Source organism: Stenella coeruleoalba, assembly GCF_951394435.1.
Source record: "Stenella coeruleoalba genome assembly, chromosome: 8".
Taxonomy (NCBI): Eukaryota; Metazoa; Chordata; class Mammalia; order Artiodactyla; family Delphinidae; genus Stenella; species Stenella coeruleoalba.
Window position 1 is genome coordinate 65,595,028 of NC_137154.1, and position 23,900 is coordinate 65,618,927.

General features: G+C 35.5%; 1 protein-coding gene across 2 annotated transcripts in view; it reads right to left on the bottom strand.

Moving 5' to 3' along the window:
* Window positions 1-5,559: 5,559 nt before the first annotated feature.
* NOX4 (NADPH oxidase 4) overlaps window positions 5,560-23,900 on the bottom strand; it is a gene marked incomplete at its 5' end in the record, with an annotated part of 147,344 nt that continues 129,003 nt past the window's right edge. For both annotated transcript variants that reach the window (XM_079930234.1, XM_079930233.1), the window contains 4 exons: window positions 5,560-5,933; window positions 17,158-17,258; window positions 18,862-18,930; window positions 23,562-23,670. In XM_079930234.1, the coding sequence (XP_079786360.1) occupies window positions 5,813-5,933; window positions 17,158-17,258; window positions 18,862-18,930; window positions 23,562-23,670 (400 nt within the window). In that variant the 3' untranslated portion in view covers window positions 5,560-5,812. The remainder of the gene's footprint in view (window positions 5,934-17,157; window positions 17,259-18,861; window positions 18,931-23,561; window positions 23,671-23,900) is intronic.

Consider the following 23,900-nt stretch of genomic DNA (forward strand, 5'->3'; position numbering starts at 1 on the left):
CAGGAAGTGTATCCTTCTTCATCACCCTTTCCTCCTCTCTCCCACATTCTTGCCCTACTGCATCCCTGTAAGTTTAGCAGAGGTAAATATTATTCCTATTTTTATGCACATGGTCTAATACTTTCCAGGGGTAAAGGCTACAAGTCTTCTGATTTCTAACCCAGGATCCTGTTCACTCCACACATTGGAGGTAGCTGAATAAATAAAATGATGAAACTGGCACACTCTCGGGAAGAACTGCCGCCAATCATTTCCACTTTTTAAAGTGCTTTCTATGCTTCCCAACTCTGAATTTAAATTAAATTTTAATGAAAAGAGAAGAACATATAGACAGTTTCCTGCTAACGCCATTTGGCAAGCAGATAATCGCCATCTTTAAATACGGATGTAATTGTACCTAGTGGGTACCCAGTTATGTGATTAAAGACGCCAAGCTGACTCAAGAGCTGGTATTTTCCTGACCTGGATAGTCCCTGGGAGTTTCTAGAATAAACTGTGTAGCACATCTAATCATGGAGAATGGAGTGCAACCCAGGTCACATTCCAACACATGTGTGGTAAGGTATTTTGCATTCCTTAAGGCTCAGCTGGCGAGGATACCCTGGAAGATTTAACTGCTTTCTCCCTAGCCAGTGGAGCAAGCAAGGCTCCCATTTTATGCCTTGTGGATATTTCTCACCAGTAAAATGAATTATATAGTCATCCTAAAATGATAACTAGGTTCAGATGAATGTGCTGATATAGCTGAACAGATACACTGTTACGCTACAGCACAGAGAATATCTTTCTCAGCGTCTGCGTTGTTAGGAAGATTTCATTCCCTGTGTGGAAGGATAATTGCTGAGAAATATGACCTTGCAATGACAGAACATCAATGTGCAGTGTACGTAGCTGCAGCAGTGCATGGCAGCCTCCGCTTCTTTATTGCCTCATATACTAGAGCATTTATGTGGTATTGGTTTTCACCTAAATATTGGGGTTGTCTCCAGGTCCACCAGTAGCTCATCAAACTCTAATTCTTATAGAAGCCAAATATAATTCTGATCAAAAGTAAAGCTTCTGCTAAAATTCTAGTAGCAATGAAAATGTGAAAGGATTCCTAAAAACAAACACTACATTCTTCACATTTTCTCAAACTAGAGTAATAGCTAGTTTTGCCCACATTTGAGCATCTACGTTATGGAAAAAAGCATAATCGTGTCCTGATCTGTTAAACAATTTCTCTTTCTCTGACTCCCTTGTTTTCCCTCCTAGTTTTGCTCCTATGAGGCATTTCCTGCCCTTACCGATTCTTAAATTTCAGTATTAAGATACCGCATTAACATTATTGGGGATTTTGCAACAGTGTAAAATACAATAAAAAAATCTATTTTCAGATTCTATAAGCAAGAATATCAAACTTTTGTATAGGAGAAAATAAAAATTCTGTGTATTTGCTTCAAAAGAATTACTGGTGTGTGTTCTAAAACAACATTGCTTAACTCTGCTAATTTTAAGTGATTCACACGGCCTTTCTTCTCTTTTCCCTTAATGGACCTTTCTTTGCTAAGTATTGGAAGTCTGCTTCTTTTCTTTGCAGAACCTCATCTAGCTAGCTTTTGCAATTCTGTCCTTTGAGAATACTACAGAATGAAATAAAGAAGTTGGGGTAATGGAGGGGCGATTTAGACAGAAGGAAGTGGCGAGTTCTCATTGTTCTGTGGTAGCTGAAGTAAATGTCGATCTCATTATGCTTGATTTCATTATTTCTTGTCTCAAGAGTTTACAAAAAGTTGACTTTCTTCTCCTGGACAAGAAGCATGTTATGGTCACGTGAATAGCGAACAACAGTCATTTGTTTTAATATCAACATTTCCCTGGGTGGTTAGAAAGCTGGTGAGGTTATGACTTCTATCTATCAATCAATTTAAAATTACAATATTAGCATTTCCTAGAAACTATACTATTACATATTTCTCCACTACAGACTTCTGGAGAATATAATTCCTTTATCACAATTGTCATATTTTAAAAGTGATTACCTAGAAATGGGTTCTAATATGCAAAACATATAAGACTAACAAATTATAATCAGAAGATATATAGGGAAAAAGTCTTATTTTCTGTATCTGAAATTAACACTCATACTTTATTTACCACGTAGCACTAAACAGAGTTTATAGGAGGTTCAAACTAACAGCTGTGACTTATAGATGTTTATGTCACAGGGAGGGGGAAAGTCCTTTTCAGTAGCAGAGATTAGAAAAGCTGGACTCCAGTTTCCACACTGTGACAAACTCAGTGGATGACTTGAAGCAAGCTTCCATCTCCATTTGGGTCTCAGATTCCTCAACTGCAAAATAAGAGTACTCCTAACTTCAGCATTTTATGTTTCTATAATATAACCAGATATGAAAGTATCCTGGACAGCACAAGAAAAAGAATCTGTTTATCATGAGTAGCACTTTAAAATGTGTCTCACGGTTTGTTTAGAAAAATCACTGTTCAGCTGAGTTTACCATCCTTAAGGAAAAAAGAAACAAATTTTTTTTTACTTAAAATTTTTTCTCCTTAATATAATGAACATTCTTTAGCACCAACATTATCTATTGATGACAACCATGGCCCGCTTACTTCCAGCAAGCCTCTTTAACAATGACTTATAATTTAAATCCATTACCTGCTGTGAATGCTCCAAGTAAACACTGATTTGGGGGGTTACAAGTAACATGGACATAGGGATGAAGTCAATTCAGCCTATGCTTTGTCTTTTTTGCTGTACGCGGGCCTCTCACTGTTGGGGCCCCTCCCGTTGTGGAGCACAGGCTCCGGACGCGCAGGCTCAGCGGCCATGGCTCACGGGCCCAGCTGCTCCGCGGCATGTGGGATCTTCCCGGACCGGGGCACGAACCCGTGTCCCCTGCATCGGCAGGCGGACTCTCAACCACTGCGCCACCAGGGAAGCCCCACTGCTTTTATTTTTTTGTTTTAAGTGCTTGCACTATCACAATCACCCTACTGGCATTTAAAGTCACTAAATAAAAAATACCATCAGTCATTTTACTTTTAACTTGAATTTAAAAAAAAAAAAAAAAAAAAAAGTAAAAAAAAAAAAACCCAACAACTCCAGAAAACAGGCCCTAAATGTATGTCTGGGGTGTGTGTGTATGTGAATCTGAGTTTAGTATTATTATTGATTTGTAAAAACCACAGCATTCCCTTACATAAAACAGGAGATCCAAAAAAGATTAAAAACTGCATGGAAGATTCCATTGGATTCTTTGTTTTGGGGCATATAAAGAGAATTTCCTTTCCTTTGTCCATATAGTTCATGTCTTAGTATAATCCTATAAAAAAAGGATAGTTTCATCCAAAACATCAGAGAAAAGAAAGGCATAGGATAAAAAAAAAAAGCACCGATAATGATGATTATTTGTTCAGAGTTTCTTAAAAAGGAATCCTTGCTTTTGGAGATTGTGGGCCCCCCAAAATTATATGTAATACTTTGTAGGTGTGTCATAGTATTCATCTTAATCAGGTTCTCAAAAATATACATTACTAAAAAGACTGCTAACTACTGACCTAGTCCAAAAGAGAAGTCTTCATTCCAGAGTGAGGAGCAATTGCCACAGTTCCACCACTAGCCAGTGTCACTGACAGCCCCAGAACTGAGATCCTTAAGGCCACTCATGCTAGTGCACACTCAAATAAATTATGTTTCTTAAACTTGTGTCATCTTGTGAAGAAACTCTGCCTGCTTTATTTGTTGCAAATGTAAAGTCAGCTTATAGAGATTTCAAGGATACCTTTTCAATTTTAACATTTATTGCCATTAAAATTACTGTTTTAAGATTGGTCCGACAAGAATTAGCCCCAGAGAAAGAATCCCTCACAACAAAACAAAGCTCTCTTGTACATGCATGACGAAGTCTTAGTTTCATTCCTACTTACAGAAGCAAAAATTACCTATGTTTAACACTCAACGTTGGAACATCCGCTAGAATTTAAAATAGGCCAAGAAGCTCATCTAGTATAGCAGACCTACTTGGAAAGATCATTCTTCTTGAAAAGTTTTCCACCAGTTTTACTAAAATGAGGTGTATTAATATAATCACATAAATAAATTATAATTAGTAAAGAGTGTTGCATATCAAGCCTGTACTAACTCAAGTTTCTTTTTACCAGTTTTTCCTGTTATGTGTTTTTATGAAAATTATTTTTATTTTAGAAAGTGTTGCCACGATGTACTGGTTATTAAATATGCCTTCAGAGCTAAATCTGCAGGAACATTGCACATTTCCCATATCTTTTTCTGACTCACTTTCCTTCCGGAGAAGGAGAAGAAAGAGTTCCAAGGAGAGGAAGAAAGAGCTGTAAGTAATATGTTCATGGGCATTTAATGCTAGATGGTTTAACATGCTTGATTGCTACTGGTGAATCAGAGCTAAAAAATGACAGTAGCATCTATCACGTTATGTTATACCATGCAAAATTTTAACAAAGGCACGACAAGCTACACTGCTGATTTCAGCAATGTGCTATATTTGGTTGCAATTGATAGATGTCTGCAAAAGAAAATCACTAAATTGTAAAAATGCCTTAATTTTTAAGGTAGTGAATTATATTCTCTGAGCCGAGAATATAATGGCCGGGGAGCATAAACTGATAGGATCACACAGCACAGTCCTAACAGTGACTTTAAACTCAGTAATTCTTTATCAGGACTCAGAATACCAGACAGTGCAACAATAATATTCTTGATTCTGCACTTAAATTTCAATAAGCAAATAAAGCATTCCCTCCTGTATAAAGAGTAAAATATAGGTTTCCTATTCAGGGTTGTGACTACACTTTCAATGTCTCCAGCATAAACCAATGTGTGACAAAAGAGAGAGAAATTGTAGCTCAGTGACCTTGGCAGACATAACACCCTTTGGTCTTCAAAGTGCAAACTAAACAAAGCCCCTTAAGAGGCTATGATAAACTGCATTGGGAAAAAAAGTAAATAAAAATAATAGAGGCCAAAATGCTGAAAAAGGAAAAAAGTTATTAGTCTATATGTCCCTTTATAATTTATAGTAATGATATTTTCCTCATTAAAATGCAATAGTAATAGATTAAATAAATTGGGGATAGAAAGGACCGATTAAATCATTGTGTCTAACACGTGCCAAGGGAGGGCAGATTTCCCTAGACTAAGGAACAAAGAAGAAAGAAAAATATAAAAATAGGTATTATATCTACATCTGCAAAAGGTTCATTGAACATAAGTAGAGGTATTAGCATCAGTAGTAAGCAAGATTAGATACTGACACAAAGTACCCGTATCAATGGCGTCCTGTGCTGTATTTTCAGACTTCTAGTATATTTACCTGGAGCTTTTCTAAATCAAAGCTTCTCTGTTTATACTCACGTAGAAAATGTAATCTGAGTTTCAATGAATTTTTAATTTTGTTCAATCTTGCATTTGTTCAACCAAAAACAATTTAAAGAGGACCAAGCTATCAGCCTCTCAGTGAGCAACACCTTACTAGGGAGTTCTTGAATCTGCCATAAAAATCAACAGTGTGCATCTAATAGTTTTCTTTTAATTTGAGCAGTGAAAAGTGAATAATCACATCAAATATTCTTCAGGGCCTCTTTGGTTTCCAGATTAAACATGGAATGTGACCTGTCATCTTGCCACATTCTCTGCATTTCCATTTTAAATAATCATAAATAAGAAAACCTTGCTACTCTTTGGCATGACACAGTTGTTTGATCCAGCTGCATTTCAAAGTCTTAGAAATTGCACTCATTCCTTCTTTAGAGTCCTTGTTCATCTCAAAGGTTTTCAGCTGAAAGATTCTTTATTGTATTCAAATCTTGTCCCATATGAATTGTTTTGATTACTCAGTTTATGAAGAGTCTTAGAAATTGAATTAGGTCCACAGCAAAAAACACCAACTGTTTTCCTGGAAAGACAAAGGGAGGAAATGGAAAATCACGTGGAAAATTAGGCAGAACATGACAAGAAGTATCTTTTAGTAGCATGTTTAAGGTGTTAACAAAGTTAACAAAGTTAATTTCTTGCTGCTTTGCATACAAATAATTTTCCAATTTTTTTTTGCATACAAATAATTTTCCAATTATTACCAAATATAAGTGACCACCGGGAAGATATGCTTTTCATGCCAGAGATCAAGATCATTCAAAGGATATAGCTATGAGCACATATTTGTTTATCAGACAGAGTGTGCAGTCTGCATGTCATTGATGAGGGCAGAAACGAAGTCAAGAGCTGCTACTGATAGCTGTCAACTGTTCCACATTTGACATATGAATAGATTTCTATCCACCCTGGATCATATCAGTTCTTCTCATGCTAAATGTTTTACAGACATTTTTCTCCCTAAAGATCCCATGGATTTTCATGGGAAGTGGTGAATAAGCGTAAAGAAAGGAAAGCTATTACCAATTTGAAAGGATAATTTTAAATGACTAATTTATCTCTACATTATAACAAAAAGCCTACTAATCTGGATACATTTTCTTTTTTATTTATGTGTCACAATAATTGTAACAAATACCAAGCAGGTTTTATTATTTGCTATATTTGCTAACTTAAAATTTTGGTAGATAAATTATACATATCACTAACAAATAGAATAAATAAATCCCACAAAATGATTACTATTTCACATTGATTTCCTGCAAAGTTTGTTGATTTGCATTGAATTCTTCCTATGATATCAAAATGATTGACAATTCTAATAAACAAATGGGACCTAATGAAACTTCAAAGCTTTTGCACAGCAAAGGAAACCATAAACAAGACCAAAAGACAACCCTCAGAATGGGAGAAAATATTTGCAAATGAAGCAACCGACAAAGGATTAATCTCCAAAATTTACAAGCAGCTCATGCAGCTCAATAACAAGAAAACAAACAACCCAATCCAAACATGGGCAGAAGACCTAAATAGACATTTCTCCAAAGAAGATATACAGACTGCCAACAAACACATGAAAGAATGCTCAACATCATTAATCATTAGAGAAATGCAAATCAAAACTACAATGAGATATCATCTCACACCAGTCAGAATGGCCATCATCAAAAAATCTAGAAACAATAAATGCTGGAGAGGGTGTGGAGAAAAGGGAACCCTCTTGCACTGCTGGTGGGAATGTGAATTGGTTCAGCCACTATGGAGAACAGTATGGAGGTTCCTTAAAAAACTACAAATAGAACTACCATATGACCCAGCAATCCCACTACTGGGCATATACCCTGAGAAAACCAAAATTCAAAAAGAGTCATGTACCAAAATGTTCATTGCAGCTCTATTTACAATAGCCCGGAGATGGAAACAACCTAAGTGCCCATCATCGGATGAATGGATAAAGAAGATGTGGCACATATATACAATGGAATATTACTCAGCCATAAAAATAAACGAAATTGAGCTATTTGTAATGAGGTGGATAGACCTAGAGTCTGTCATACAGAGTGAAGTAAGTCAGAAAGAAAAAGACAAATACCGTATGCTAACACATATATATGGAATTTAAGAAAAAAAATGTCATGAAGAACCTAGGGGTAAAGCAGGAATAAAGACGCAGACCTCCTGGAGAACGGACTTGAGGTTATGGGGAGGGGGAAGGGTGAGCTGTGACAGGGCGAGAGAGAGTCATGGGCATATACACACTAACAAACGTAGTAAGGTAGATAGCTAGTGGGAAGCAGCCGCATGGCACAGGGATATTGGCTCGCTGCTTTGTGACAGCCTGGAGGGGTGGGATAGGGAGGGTGGGAGGGAGGGAGATGCAAGAGGGAAGACATATGGGAACATATGTTTATGTAGGACTGATTCACTTTGTTATAAAGCAGAAACTAACACACCATTGTAAAGCAATTATACCCCAATAAAGATGTTAAAAAAAAAAATGATTGACAATTCTTATCATATCTTGGACAAATCCAGTATGTATTCATTATCTGAGAATAATTGTTGCTGAAAAAAAGACAGTGAATCCATTTAAATGGGTACCAAAATTTATAATAAATACTGAAAAAAAGTTTTATTAAAATTTTCACCTTGAAAACTGAAACAAAGAACTACAAAATAAACTTTTACTTGCAGCCATGATGGAGAAATAGGGGCTAGATTTACCCTCTTGAATTAAAAAAATAGGACAAAACAGATAACATATGAAACAATTATTTTCAGATACTGGACAACAGGCAGCACTGAACTGTCATCCCTGAGAAAAAAAGAAAAAACAAGGTGAGCCCGACAGCTATCTCTTCTTGTGACCTGAAGGCAATTTAGAAGCTGTAGCACAGAAGAGGGAAACTCATGCAGAGACTGGTGGTCTTACTGAGTTAAAGAGAAAAAGAATGGAGTTCGAAGGCCAAAGCAGCTAGAACTTGATATCAAAAGAAAGAAGCTCTGGAGATCTGCAGAGGAGTATCCTCAAGTCTTTGGCTCAGTACTAATCTCCTCATATGTGAGAGGAAACCATGTGAAACTGGGTAGAGAACTACCAAGGAGCAGTAGGTCAAACAACCCTGAGTTTACGCAAGGCTGTCAACAATTCATATTCCCACAAGCCCAAATGGAAAGCTCTAAATATAATACATTGGCAATGGAGAGTGTACTAAAGTTATTACCTTGTTTGCAAAGGGTAGGGAGGATGTTGGTAAAATTAGCCCAGATTGGAGGCTGCTCTGGACTCATACTAACAAAGCTTAATAAAAGCAAGCCTTGAAAAGATCAAACTGACGGACTTCCCTGGTAGTGCAGTGGTTAAGAATCCATCTGCCAATGCAGGGGACACGGGTTTGAGCCTTGGTCTGGGAAGATCCCACATGCTGCAGAGCAACTAAGCCCGTGCACCACAACTACTGAGCCTGCGCTCTAGAGCCCGCAAGCCACAACTACTGAACCCGCATGCCACAACTACTGAAGCCTGTGTGCCTAGAGCCCGAGCTCCACAACAAGAGAAGCCACTGCAACAAGAAGCCTGCACACCGCAACGAAGAGTAGCCCCCACTCACCACAACTAGAGAAAGCCCGCGTGCAGCAACGAAGACACAATGCAGCCAAAATAAATAATAAAATAAATAAATTAAAAAAGAAGAAAGATCAAACTGAACCCAAGTAACAGAACTGTATGCCAAAAACAATTCCAACAATATTGAAAAGAATAAATAAAAATTTAGAGTTTGATGTCTAAACTTCAAAGTGTATAGCATTTAATAAAAAATTATCAGGAATGTGTATAGCAAGAAATTATGAACTATAACTAGAAGTGTTATGGGTTAAATTTTGTCCCCTTCCCCAAATTCATAGGTTGAAACTCTAACTCTCAGTATCCCAGAATGTGGCTGTATTTGGAATATAGGGCCTTTAAAGATGTAATTAAGACAGACTGATGTTGTTAGGGTGGACCCTATTGCAATCTGACTAGTGTCTTTTTAAGAGGAGGAAATTAAAGAGACACTAGAGACGCACATGCACAGATAAAAGACTGACCATGTGAAGAGGCAGCAAGAGGGTAGTCATCTGAAAGCCAAGGAGAGGTCTCAGAAGAAATCACCCTGCTAGCATCTTAATCTTAGACTTCTAGCCTTCAGAATAGTGAGAATATAAACTTTTATTGTTTAATCCATCAAGCCTGTGGGATTTTATTACGGAAGTCCTAGCAAACTAATACAAGAAGAAAGATAAGTCAATAGAAATGGGACGAGAATGACAGAAATGATGGAATTATTAGATAAGGTCACTGAAACAGTGATGAGAAACATGTTTCATATGTTCAAAGAAAAACATCGACATGATGAGAAAGGAAAAAGATTTTTTAAAGGCCTAAGTGGAAATGCTAGAGATTAAATGAAATATTTAAAATGATAAATATACTGATGGGTTAACAGAAGAATAGGCACTGAAGAAGAAAAGATAAGTAAACTTGAAGATATAGCAGTAGAATATATCCAAATGGAAGTACACAGAGAACAAAAATTGGACAGAAAAGTGAAAAGAGCCTCAAGGTCCTGTGGGACAATACCAACCAGTCTTTCATATATGTAATTATAGTCTCAAAATAAAAGAAGACAGAGGGAAAGAGAAAAAATATTTGAAGAAATACTTATCAAAATTTTTACAAATTTGATGAAAACAAACAGGTCCAACGATCTAATGAACTCCAAGGAGAATATGCACACACACACACACACACACACACACACACACACACACACACACACATAACAACATAAGGCAAGTTATAATAAAACTCTGGAAACCAGTTACAAAGAGAATAACACAAAAGCAGCTGACAGAGGGTGGGGGCAGAGACACACGACAAATAATAAATAGATGAAGGATAGACTTCTTGTCACAAACTATTTATGTCTGAAGGCAATGAAGTGAAATCTTCAAAGTGCTGAAAGACAAAAAAAAAAAAAAAAAAAGCAACTATTCTATATCAAGCAAATTCTATACCAAACAAAAATAACTTTCAAAATTGAAGATAGAATGTAAACTTTTCTAACAAAAGGTGAGGGAATTCATTACCAGCAAACTAGCACTATAAGGCATATAAAGGGAATTCGTAGGAAAGGAGAATGAAATCAGATAGAAATGTGAATCTTCCCAAAGCTATGAAGGACACCAAAATGGGGAATCTGTGAATAAATACACTGTATATTTTGTCTAATTTTTAACCTCTTTAAAATATAATTGATATTTAAAACAAAAGTAATAACAATACATTATGGAGTTTATAGTATATGTAGAAGAAAGATGAACTAGAACAACAGTCAAAGAGATGCAGGGTGAATGGAAGTACATGAGGTAGTATAATATTATTTGAAGTACACTGTGATAAGCTAATGGTGTACACCGTAAACCTAGAGCAATGCTTCTCCAATTTCAGCTTCATCAGCATCACCTAAGGCACTTCACAGACCACAGATAGCAAGGCCGTATTCCTAGATCCCCTGATTCAGCAGATCTTGGATATGGCTCCAAGAATTTGGTTTTCCAACAAGTTGCCAGGTGATGCTAGTCCAAGGATTGCAACTTGGGGAACAATTCCTTAAAGAAATAACTAAAGTCAAACAGAGAGGTATGGCTAATATGTCACTTTAGGAGAAAAAGATGGAATCATGAAATAACACTAATTGAAAAGAAAGCAAAGAAAGAAAGAAAAAAGGAAAGAACAAATGAGATAAGTAGAAAGCAACAGTAAACTGTTGGACTGTAACTCAATCCATAGGAGCCAAGATAACTCAATGAGGAAAAGATACTCTCTCCAATTCATGATGTTGGGAAAACTGGATATTCCCATGCAAAAGAATGGAACTGCACCCTATCTCACTCTACTCCCAAAAATTAACTCTAAAGGAATTAAAAACTTGAATATAAGACCTTAAACCATCAAATCTTAGAAGAAAACACAGAGGAAAAAATTCTTTGACAGTGGTCTTGGCAATAATTTCATGAAACTGACACCAAAAATACAAGCAACAAAAGCAAAAATAAATAAGTGGGACTACATCAAATTAAGAAGCTTTTACATAGCAAAAGAAATGATCAACAAAATGAAAAGGCAAGCTAGGGAATGGGAGAATATTTTTGCAAACTACATATCTGATAAGGGGTTAATATGTAAAATATATAAGAAATTCATATAACTCTCTAGCAAAAAAAAAAAATAATAATCCAATAAGAGGAAACTCTTTCAGCTTTTCACCATTGAGTAAGACATTAGCTGTGGGCTTATTATATAGGGCCTTTATTATGTTGAGGTATGTTCCCTCTATACCCACTTTTTGGAGAGTTTTCATCATAAATGGATGCTGAATTTTGTCAAAAGCTTTTTCTGAATCTATTGAGATGATCATATAATTTTTATTCTTCAATCTGTTAATGTAGTGTATCACTACATTATAAAAAAATAAATAAAGATACTGAATCATCCTTGCAATGCCTTGGATAAATACCACTTGATGATGGTGTATGTTCCTTTTAATGTATTGTTGAATTTGGTTTGTGGTGCTGGGAAAACTGTACAGTTACATGTAAAAAGAATGAAATTATAGGCTTTTCTCACACCGCATACAAAAAGAATCTCAAATTAGATTAAAGACCTAAATATAACCCGGAAACCATAAAAAAGGAAAAATAGGCAGAACGTTCTTTGACGTAAATCATAGCAATATGCTTTAGGATCTATATCCTAAGGCAAAGGAAACAAAAGTAAAAATAAACAGGACCTAATTAAAGTGAAAAGCTTTTGCACAGCAAAGGATACCATCCACAAAATGAAAAGACCACCTATTGAATGGGAGAAAATAATTGCAAATGATATGACTGATAAGGGGTTAATATTCAAAATATATAAACAGCTCATAAAACTCAATATCAAAAGAAAAACAAAAACAAACAACACAGTTAAAAAATAGGCAGAACAACTGAATAGACATTTTTACAATGTCTATTCAATTCATTTTTACATTTTAAATGTTGGCGAGGTTGTGGAGAAAAGGAAACCCTTGTACACTACTGATGGGAATGTAAATTGGTATAACCAGTATGGGAAATAGTATGGAGGTATCTCAAAAAATTAAACTATCATTTGATACAACAATCCCTCTACTGTGTATATATCCATAGGAAATGAAATCACTCTCTTGAAGTGTTACCTGCACCCCTATGTTTATTGCAGCATTATCTAGAATAGTCAAGACATGGAAACAACCTTGGTGTCCATAGATGGATGAATGGACAAAGAAAATACGATGTGATGTGATACTCACACACTGAAATATTATTCAGCCATAAAAAAGAAGAAAATCCTGTTATTTGCAACAACATGAATTAACCTTGAGGGCATCATGATTAGCACAATAAATCAGACAAAGAAAGACAAATGCTGTATGATCTCACACATTTGTGGAATCTAAAAATCCCAAACTCACAGAAACACAGAGCAGATTGGAGGGTGCCAGAGGCAGATGGGGAAGGTAGGGGATGACTGAAGACTGACAAAGGGTTACAACCTTATAGTTACAAGAGGAATAAGTTCTAGGATGTAATGGACAGCATGGTGACTATAGTTAACAATACTTATTTTATATTTGAAAGTTGGGAAGACAGTAGATCTTAAAAGTTCTCATCACACAAACACAAAATTTGTAATTATTTGAGGTGATAGATATGTTAACTAACCTTATTATGGTAGTCATTTTGCAACATATACATATCAAATTGTTATACTGTATACAATATGATATGTCAGTTATTTTTCAACAAAGCTGGAAAAACGAAGAATATTTTTAATCTATGTAATGATAAAATGTAATTTATTTTGTAATGAATGCAGTATAATAGTAAGATGTAAATAGTTTAATCACTACAACTAAACCCTAGAACTAAAAAACTTCAAAATACATGTATCAAAAACTGATAGAACTGTAAAGACAGACAAATCTAGAATTATAGTTAATGACTTCAACACTCTTCTTTTGGAAATTGACAGAACAAGTAGACAGAAAATCAGTAAGTGTACTGAAGACTTAAATACCACTATCAACCAACTGGAACTGATTGATATTAATAGGGTATTCTACCCCAAACCAATGGAATACAAATTCGTTTTTAGAGCCCATGGAACATTCACCAAGACAGACCATATTCTGGGCAGTAAAACAGGTCTCAATAAATTTTAAAGGATTGAAATAACAAGGAGTATGTTTTCTTAAAACCCATCTGAACCAGAAATCAAGAACAAATACCCCTATATTTGGAAATTAAACAACATACTTCTACATAACGAAAAAAGAATTCACATGGTAATTGTAAAATTATTTTGACCTATATAAAAATGAAAATAAACCATATCAAAATTTGTGGTATGTAGCTAAAGTGGTGTTTAGAGGAAAATTTATAGTATTAAACACTTTTATTATGAAAGAACAAAGATCTAAAATCAGTGACCTATGGTTCCACCTTAAGTAACTAGTAAAAGAAGACCTAATTAAACCCAAAGTGAGCAGAAGAAAGAAAATAATAAAAAAGTATGAAAATAAATTCTTACACTTAATAAAATTTAGGTTACTATCAAAACCAGAGCTAGACACAATGGATTACTTAAAATGAATAAAACTGAACTACTGAATTTATACCACCAAAAATAAAAAAAGCCATAGTGCAGTTTTCATTAAGATGAAAAGGGAATGAGACATTTTGGCTGTCTGTATACAGTCTCTGTCAACACTGCATTATGACAATAAGATACCATTATTTTCTTTTTTGGCTTTCATAGGGCAAATATAGAGTTAGATTTTCAAATTTTGCAAATTTCCTAAAGGCTTATCTTAAATTCTTCATAATTATATCATTAGTTTTAAAGCACCGCATACGATCATTTTTTTTTTACATTTTGTTATTCCATTATTATTAACTAGTTTAACTCTAGGAGATCTTTGTTTGTGTAATTTGAGGAGTTCCCCAATGTCACTTTCACTAACAGTGAAATCCTACAACTTTTAATTAACATTTGTAATTAATTTGCACTAATTTTCATTAAGTTGCTGCAATCCAACAATCATCTAGAGATTTATCTACAAAAACTCTGTAGAGATGGGTAGAGATAGACTTAGATGCTAGCAGAGAATGTTGTTTGGGGGAAGATGTTGGGAACTAGTTCCAGAAATGTTCAACATATTGGTGAATATTTTCCTATTATACCGATACTCGTTTTTCCATTCATTTTTAAAGTGTGCGATCTCATATAATGAAAGCTTATTCACGCCTTAGGGATTATTCACTCCTTGTATTACAGATACAGAGGGTCGAGTGACTTGCCCCAGGGACACAGGAGCAAATGTAAGAGGCCAAACCTAGGTATCCTTAATCTGTTTTGTTTTTAAAACACCATGTGGCAGTAAAATATAGATATATCTCAGACATCAATCCCAGAAGAGTCTTCCCTACTCCAAAGGCCATGTAAAGTTCTTTCTTTCTCCCTTTCCATAATGCATACATTCAACTAAGTTAAGGTAGGATATGTATTTTTACTATAAATAACAGGAAACTGGACCTCAGGTATAATAAATAATTTTTAAAAAGACATACAAGGAAGAGACCACTCTCATACATGTGTGCAAATTAATATGCCTCTCTTCTCTATTTTTATCTCTTTATATGCTCTCAGCAATGTATGTACATGAAGTTAACCAAAATTTTACATCTAAAATGAAGTCTTCTATTTAAATAGTGCCTTTTTCCAGTTAACAAACCTTAAGACGTTGATCCATTCTTTTCCTAGCTACGCTACATAAAAATCCTTCAAAAAATAATGCATTTGAGGTGCCTGCCCAGAGCAAATACATAAAACAAAAGTGTACAAAATGTCAACTGTAGATGGTGCATACTTGCTCTTCTTAAATAAGCTTTGCTGTTTAAAGAAAATGAACAAACAACCAAATAAACATACAAAATCCCTCTCAATATGAACAGTATAACAAATGAGAACTCTTGAGAACTAACCAAAGAAACCAAAAATCCCAATATAATTTCTTGCAAAAGATCCTCTACTGTTTGGTTTTAGAATTGAGCAAAAACAAACAAGCAAAACAAAGAAACAAGCTATCAAAGTTTTCAGCACTATACTATGAAAACTAATAAAAGAACGCTTGTCAGAAGTCAGTTAAATGTCATTAGGGAGGAAGGAGTCTGTGGTGCATAGCAAGACCCAGGTGAGTATGACAAGATGATCACATCTAAGGTGGATGATTTTGGAGAAAGAAGGGAAAGAAATATAACAAAAAGTGGGTTGACTTTTTTTTTTTATTCTATAGTTCACCTTTAACTAGCGCCCTGAATATTACAAAGGACCTCTGCTTTCCAAATAATGCTTTCCTCTTTAACCCAAATTACTTCATCAAGGAAGGAAATCTAGGAGTGCTTTCAAACATGATTGTAATCTGAATTACATGGGTCACTGTATTCCTTTTTAGATTTTGCTTCTGGGGCTTCACACCATGATTCCTAAAACAAAATCTCTGAAGATGAAGCCAAACGCCATGATGAATCCATGATTATTTCAGTAGATCATATTCGTCCATAAATTTATAAATCGGGGCTTTAAAAAAACTCTCCATCTAATAAGCTATCTCATTCACTTACAATCAAATACCCTTTTTATATTTATCAAAATGTATTCTTAAAATTATGAATTAATCAAATATATGCTAATAATTGTAGCATAATTCAATCTAGAAGAAAACGATGATCATTGGTGCCTTAGAGTCACAGAAAATTTTAAAAATTAAATCTTCTATTTATATACATTCTTATTGCAGGTGTGTTTAGTTTAGCAACAAAAGTATGGTTAGTTCAAGTGTAAAATTATATTGAATTTTAATAAAATTCTGCAGGACAGAAATACAAGTTCAACTAGACAAAAGAGTGATGTAAAATTTCTAACTGATAGTGAAAGCTACAAAACATACAAATATACAAGGTTGGTATCAAGAAACTACGATATTTAGATTCCAGTAGATATGTTTAAAAGAGTTACATTAATTTTAAAATGTCAATATCTGCAGTATGTTAGAAATTATAGCCTTTGGAACTATTTAAACTTATGATGAAACTTTTTTGATGCCAACTTTAAAATGTGTGAATGGGTATATGGTTTTCAAAATGCTTTTAAAATTCTTATAGACCATTGCCCTGCACTATGATAATTTTACAGAAGACAAACAGGTTCCCTAGTCTGTGCCCAAAATGAATGCTTTCCTTCAGCTGTATCGCTTCAGATCATAGACATAGCCCTCCCTCGCTTGCTAACGTGATTTAAAAAAACTTTCCCAATGATTACCTGATTTATGCTATTGGAATGAACACCCTTTATAATATGGATCTATGTAAATTTAAAAGTAGGTAGGAGAGTCTAGTTCATAAATAGACTATTTTTAAGCCAAATTTTAAGTATTTGGCATTACAGATGCTTGAGGTGGTTCCTGCCTTGCCTCCTCCTTGGGTAGTGATAATTGAGTGTTTAAGTGACTCTGTAATTTGTAAACCCATTACTAAGTAACCTTTAAAAACTTAATGTGATGACTTGGGAATATTTTAATTTGATCATTAGCCACATAAATGTTTTGAGGAATAGTACTTACCCTCTGTTATATTTTGCGATTTCATTAAACAGAAGTTTCCACCGAGGACGTCCAATAAAAAGTCTTGAATTCAGTGCTTGATATTTTTCTCCAATTATCTTCTGCCAAAAAGAAAGCACTATATTTTATATGACACAGAGTGGGACAAATAACCCAGTTCTCTAACATCATCTTTGCTGGTGCTCTGGCTTCCTAACAAATTGCTGTGATATAACGAATACAAGTATCATATGGCAACCTATTAGGTAAAGTCATTTAGAAGCATCATTTCCTCCCTCTTTCCCTTTAAAATCCATTACCTTCTTGAATGCCATTATTACAAATGGCTGATTTTCCTAGACTTCAGTTAGTTGCATCATTTTTAAGTAACTGCAGCGTTAGAGAATGCATTCTAATTGCCTACTCTCAAAAAAGGCGCAGCACATAAGCTTTATTGAAGCGTTTTTGTACTGCAAAGTTATCATATTTGGCTCATTATATGAGTCAAATACTATAAATTGTCACCATAAATTTGGGGAAATGATCCTGGACATGATAGCCTAAAACAGAAGAGCTCCAAATTTTGGATCTGTCAAGAAACAACTTCTAATGTACTGGTGCTTGCAATTAACAGACTATTAGATCTGAATTGGTGATAAAGAGAGTGAAGTGAGAAGAGATGAGAAAGTGTCTGAGTCCCAGGAAGACAAACTGAGAACCAGATGTAATATATGCTCTGTACCTTAATTACAGTGAAACCATGAGGAATAATGATATTGATTTGCTTCATAAGAGTGTAAAATAAAATGTTTTTACATACCAAGTAGGGTAGAAATCTGACTAAAAAAATAGGCTTAGATTAGTTTCAAAGTAACTGACAAACATTCATATCTTGTATTCAAACTATTATAGAAAATGTATGATGGAAAATACTACAATAAAACTTGTGAAAGCATTCATGCTCAGGTCTATACGGCTATACAGCTCTTCAGTGTTGTTTGTAAACAGTTTCTTCATCTGTGGTATGGGGATTGCAAAATCATTTACCTCTTGAATATGTTGGAATTACATGAGATAACCTATATGAAATGCTCAGCACAGCGTCTAATAGTGAAGTAAATAATGCGTGATGACTGTTACTTTATTTAGCTTCCCTTGAAGAGAAACAAGCTTAATTGTGTATGATCTTATCTTCTCTCGCCACATAAAACCTCCCCTCGGGGCTTCCCTGGTGGTGCAGCGGTTGAGAGTCCGCCTGCCGATGCAGGGGACGCGGGTTCGTGTCCCGGTCCGGGAAGATCCCATATGCCGCGGAGCAGCTGGGCCCGTGAGCCATGGCCGCTGAGCCTGCGCGTCCGGAGCCTGTGCTCCGCAACGGGAAAGGCCACAACAGTGAGAGGCCCATGTACAGAAAAAAAAAAAAAAAAAACCTCCCCTCGATGAACATAATCACAAGACTATTCGCTTATGTCCTCATCTCTAGATGAGGCAACTGTGGAGAGAAGAGAGATGAACTAAAAGGTCTGTTCCAGCTCCCTGTGAAAGGGAGAATACGGTTGACTTCAAGGACAAGCCATGAGTTTGCCAGACACATTCCAAAACAGGCTTTCCTCTGGGAAACATCTCTTCAAACCACCTGCAGAAATTTTCTTCCACACGGCCCCTACAGTAAATCTTCTATTCTCAAGAGGCTTGTTTAATTTACAATAACATCCAAACACATACCTGTAACCCATCTGTCTGACTGAGGTACAGCTGGATGTTGACATAGTCAGGTCTGTTCTCTTGCCAAAACTGACAGGACATAAAAGTAAATAGACATTAAAATTTGTTCTGTATACACAGACTCTCTCCTACCCTAACATATGTGATTCTACGATTGGTTAAGATGTATCGTGTCTTATTACAGCCAACATCTACGAGCAAATGTACATATATACATACATATATATGTACCACAGACATGGCAGATTCTAACATTAATAACCTGTCACCTACTGGTTTAATTAGTTATGATGGAGGTAGTGGACAGGATTAGTTCTCTGTTATCTTCATAGATACAAAATCAAACACGCTAAATGTTACACTAATATTCCCCTAAATCCTCCCCAATTATTTCTTATTTTATTCCCTAAGAGCCTCTAAATTTTACTAAAAAGTTCACTCAGAAAGAATATGATTTTTTAAAAGCAAAAAGTGATATTTAATAGGCATGCTAGGAATCACAAAAAACAAAACAAACAAAACCTGGTTCCAGTTCCTACCTTCTTCCTATTCAGCACTGGTTTCCCTTGTATAAAAATGTATGAGGCAGCAAATATACCTGCCAAAATAAAATAGTCTGGAAAAGCTCTCAAACATTTTGAAATCTTGAAAAATAAACTGACAAAGAAAAATATCTGAAGAAAAATGAATTCAACAAAGGGGGTAAAAGGGTTTTGTCCCCGTAGGCTTCCTTTTACCAGAAGGCAAAAATGAATCTGCTAATAATGACTCTGGCCTAGTTCTGACTGAATCCTGACTTCTGAAATCTACATTTAAAAAAATATTATTCTTCTTAAGGCCTCCTTTCACCACCCTGAAATAAGGAGATGCTGAAAGATAAGGAAAAGGAGTCAAAAAGTAAAAAAAAAACAAGAAGTAGAAGAGAAGCAAGGAACACAATAACCATGGTGTGCTCTGGAGAACAGAGATGAGTATCTGATGTGTAGAACCTGAGGAAAGGCTTAGAAGAGATCAGCACTGCTTCAACAGCCAAACTATCTCTTGAGCATCAGTGGGCATAGTAGGTTTGCTGGAGATGGTATGGCTTTGCTGGACCTTATTGCAGAAAAAGGATCAATTGATTTCAAGTACTGTTTTTACAGAGTGTGAAAGTAATAATTTTTTAATGAATATATATTGGGGCTCCAAATAGAAGGTTCAGGAATGCAAAATAAGTCATTTTTCAAATAGAGGGTAATTAAGTGAGGTTACATCACTCCTCTGGCACCCTTTATAATAGTAAGGGCACCTGGCAGGTGGCTAGAGACTTGTTTCTACTGCCATCACTGTCTAACCTTGAGATTTCCAGGGAGTTACTCAACTTATAAAGGCCTCAGTTTCTTCATCAGGACAATGATAGAGTTGAATGACATTATCCTACAGGTTTCTTCTGGATCTAAAACTACACATTTTCTGACAGGTGGAAACTCTAAGTTATAAAATCCCAATAAAAACACATTTTACTTTTAAAGTGATAAGTGATGATTCTCTTATCATAATAGTCTTAAAATATAATCATTAAATTCCATACCACAGCTGCCTCAAGTTATACCCAAACACTAAAGTCATTTTAATGCCCTTCAGGAATTGAATCAGGGTTTATGAATTTTAATTGTGAGGAAACAGGAATTTCCAGGTGCCAGTAATGGATAGCACCTCACAAAACACATGGCTTGCATTGACTTTTGTCTTAAATGTCTACCAGGATGCTCCTCTGAGATCACCCCAATAACTCCTGCATCAATAACTGCTGTTTGGAAGTAAGATCATCTATACCATTTTTCCAGATTCCACATATATGCGTTAATATACAATATTTGTTTTTCTCTTAACTAATTAGAACATACTGTATAGCACAGGGAACTCTACTTAATGCACTGTGGTGACCTAAATGGGAAGGAAATCCAAAAAAGAGAGGATATATGTATATGTATAGTCGATTAATTTTGCTGTGCAGTAGAAACTAACACAACATTGTAAATCAACCATACTCCAATAAAAATTAATTTAAACAAAAAGAAAAAAAATAACGTGTTTGATGCCCACAGCCTCCAGAGAGAAGTATGCAGACTTAAATAATGTATTTAATGATTTCAATGTCTCCATTTTAACTTATCTGTCATTGAAAACAAGCAATAGTATCTACTAAAGAAACACACACACACACACACACACACACACACACACACACAAACACACTGAACTTGGTAACTCAGTTGCAAACACAGAAAATAAAAAAAGACTTCTTTTTAACATCTTCCTCAGAGGCACAATTGCAGGACCACTGTTCATCCCCTTGATGTGAAAAATCGAAACAGGTATACAGAGGTGTGTGTAGAGATAATCATCACCACATTATTTACACTAGTTTTAAGCTTTTATATTATTTACTCTATGGAATCCTAAGGGTAAGGCATATCCACCAAAAAGTTTGAGAAGAAATCTTAAGATTGAACTACTTCGAATGTCCAGTCATTTGTATTTTGTTCTTTCCTTTACTCCTTTCCTGCCCTGCTACTTGCCTTATAAAGCATCTATCATTCAAATGTGCCTTTCCACATCTTGGATCCAATTATAGCCTTTTATTAAAAAAGTATAGGCTCTCTATCAGTTCAAAACAATTTTTTTAAACTAGAAAAACAGGCAAAGGTAGAATTAGGAAATCCGAGAAGTAATACAAGTGGTTGATAAGCATAGGGGGAGAAGTTCAGTCTCACTAGCATTCAGGGAAAACTAGAGATGCCACTGTTTAAGAGATGGATAGAAATTTGAAAGATTGGTAATATAATGTTTGGAATAAATTTCTCTTATATTCTTTGGTGGAAATGTAAATTATTTTAGCCTCCTTGGGGGACATTTTTTTAGCATATATTAAAAATTTAAATTCATTCCCAAAGTCCTCAGAGCCTCCAACTCAGGAAGTCCAGCTTCAGGCATTAACCTAGAAAAAATACCCACGATGATGCTCTTCTTGAAAGATTTTTCCTCCCTTTCCTCAAGGACAGAACTACCTCTTGGTTTCCTACTATCTCACTGGCCACTCTGACCAATCTCCTTTACTGACTTATCACTCATCTTCTGCCCCTCTAGAAACTGCAGTACCCCGAGGCTTGGTATATTCACACACACTCTCAAGGTGATCTACAATCATATAAGTATGCTCAAATCCATTCAATGGCTTCTCATCTCTCCCTTTTTTTTTCTCCTGATTTAGCGGGCCCTTGGTGAATCCCAGAAATCTGCACTTTTTTTTTTTATTGCGGTAAAATATACATAGCATAAGACTGATCATTTTAACTGTTTTTTTAAGTATACAGTTGATTAGCATTAAACACATTCACATTGTTGTGCAACCATCACCACCAATCCATTTTCCGAACTTCTTCATCTTCCCAATCTGAAACTCTGTGTCCATTAAACAGTAACTCCTCATTTCTCCTTCCTGGAAACCTGGCAACCACCACTCTACTTTTTGTCACTAGGAATTAGACTACTCTAGGTGCCTTATATAAGAGGAAGCACACAACAGTTGTCCTTTTGTGCCTGGTTAGATAGTAATAAGTTTATAGAAAGCAATGTGCAGAACAATACAAATAGTATGGTAGAATGTATAGAATGCTCGTGAGTTACATCTGGTTACAAAGACTGGGTGGGGATTTTGCTTCATGTGGATTATTAGAAAAATCTGTAGCAAAGATGCATATGTGTATTACTTGAATAACTTAAAAAATAAAGATAGATACATTAATAGATAAGTAACAGATTACATGTAGGATAGATGAAAATGCCTGCTTTTCATCTCTGTAAGGAATAAAACTTAGAATTTGGGATTTTTGAAATTCTGTATACTGTGCCAAAAGTCTGCTGATGATCCAACTTGGAATATCAAAGGTAGAGATAAGAGCTACTAGAGGGGCTTCCCTGGTGGCGCAGTGGTTGGGAATCCGCCTGCCAATGCAGGGGACACGGGTTCAAACTCTGGTCCGGGAAGATCCCACATGCCGCAGAGCAACTAAGCCCGTGCGCCACAACTACCGAGCCTGTGCTCTAGAGCCCGTGAGCCACAACTGCTGGGCCTGTGCGCCTAGAGCCCGTGCTCTGCAACAAGAGAAGCCACCGCAGTCAGAAGCCCACGCACCGCAACGAAGAGTAGCCCCCACTCCCTGCAACTAGAGAAAGACCGCGTGCAGCAACGAAGACCCAATGCAGCCAAAAATAAATAAATAAATTTATAAAAAAAAAAAAAGAGCTACTAGAACAAAGGATGAAAGGTGTAATAGTAATTGCCTGTTGATGTTTTCCTCTATCTGTCCTCTGTCACAATCTCATATGCATTCACATTTGCATGCATATATATCCTATATGCATACATCACCAGCCATATGCATACATTTCTATGTTAAAACATTCCATGTTAAAACATGTTCTAAATACACACACAAATTCACAGATACTAATATCTGAAAAGATGTGTACCAAATTATTAACAGATGTCACCTCTTTTTTTTTTTTTAAGTTTAAGGGATTTTTTTTCCTCCTCACTACTTATCTTCATATTTTCTGGTTTATTCTATAGCGAGCACATTACTTTTACAATTTGAAATAAAATAATTTATTTTAAATTTAGAAAGCTGCAAAAGTAAAAACAAACCTAATTTTACCTTGTTGTACAACACACACAGTAAGTCTGCAAACCAACGGAAGGATTGGATGTCTCTGCACACCCAAATAAAATACAGTCTTCTAAGCCTGTATGGTTTCCAGTCATCCCTTTAAAATTAAAATAACATGATAGTGATTATGATGGCAAAAAAATTAAGAATCCCTATATACTTGAAATTTTGCTTCTCATTAGTAAGCAACCTATACAAAAAACAGTCATTTACATTCTAGCATCTGACATACCACTTACTTTAACTCCCAAATTTATTTAAAATGCAATATACTGACTCAAAGATATGATATACTCCATGAATTTAAGTGTTCATGCTTGTGGATAT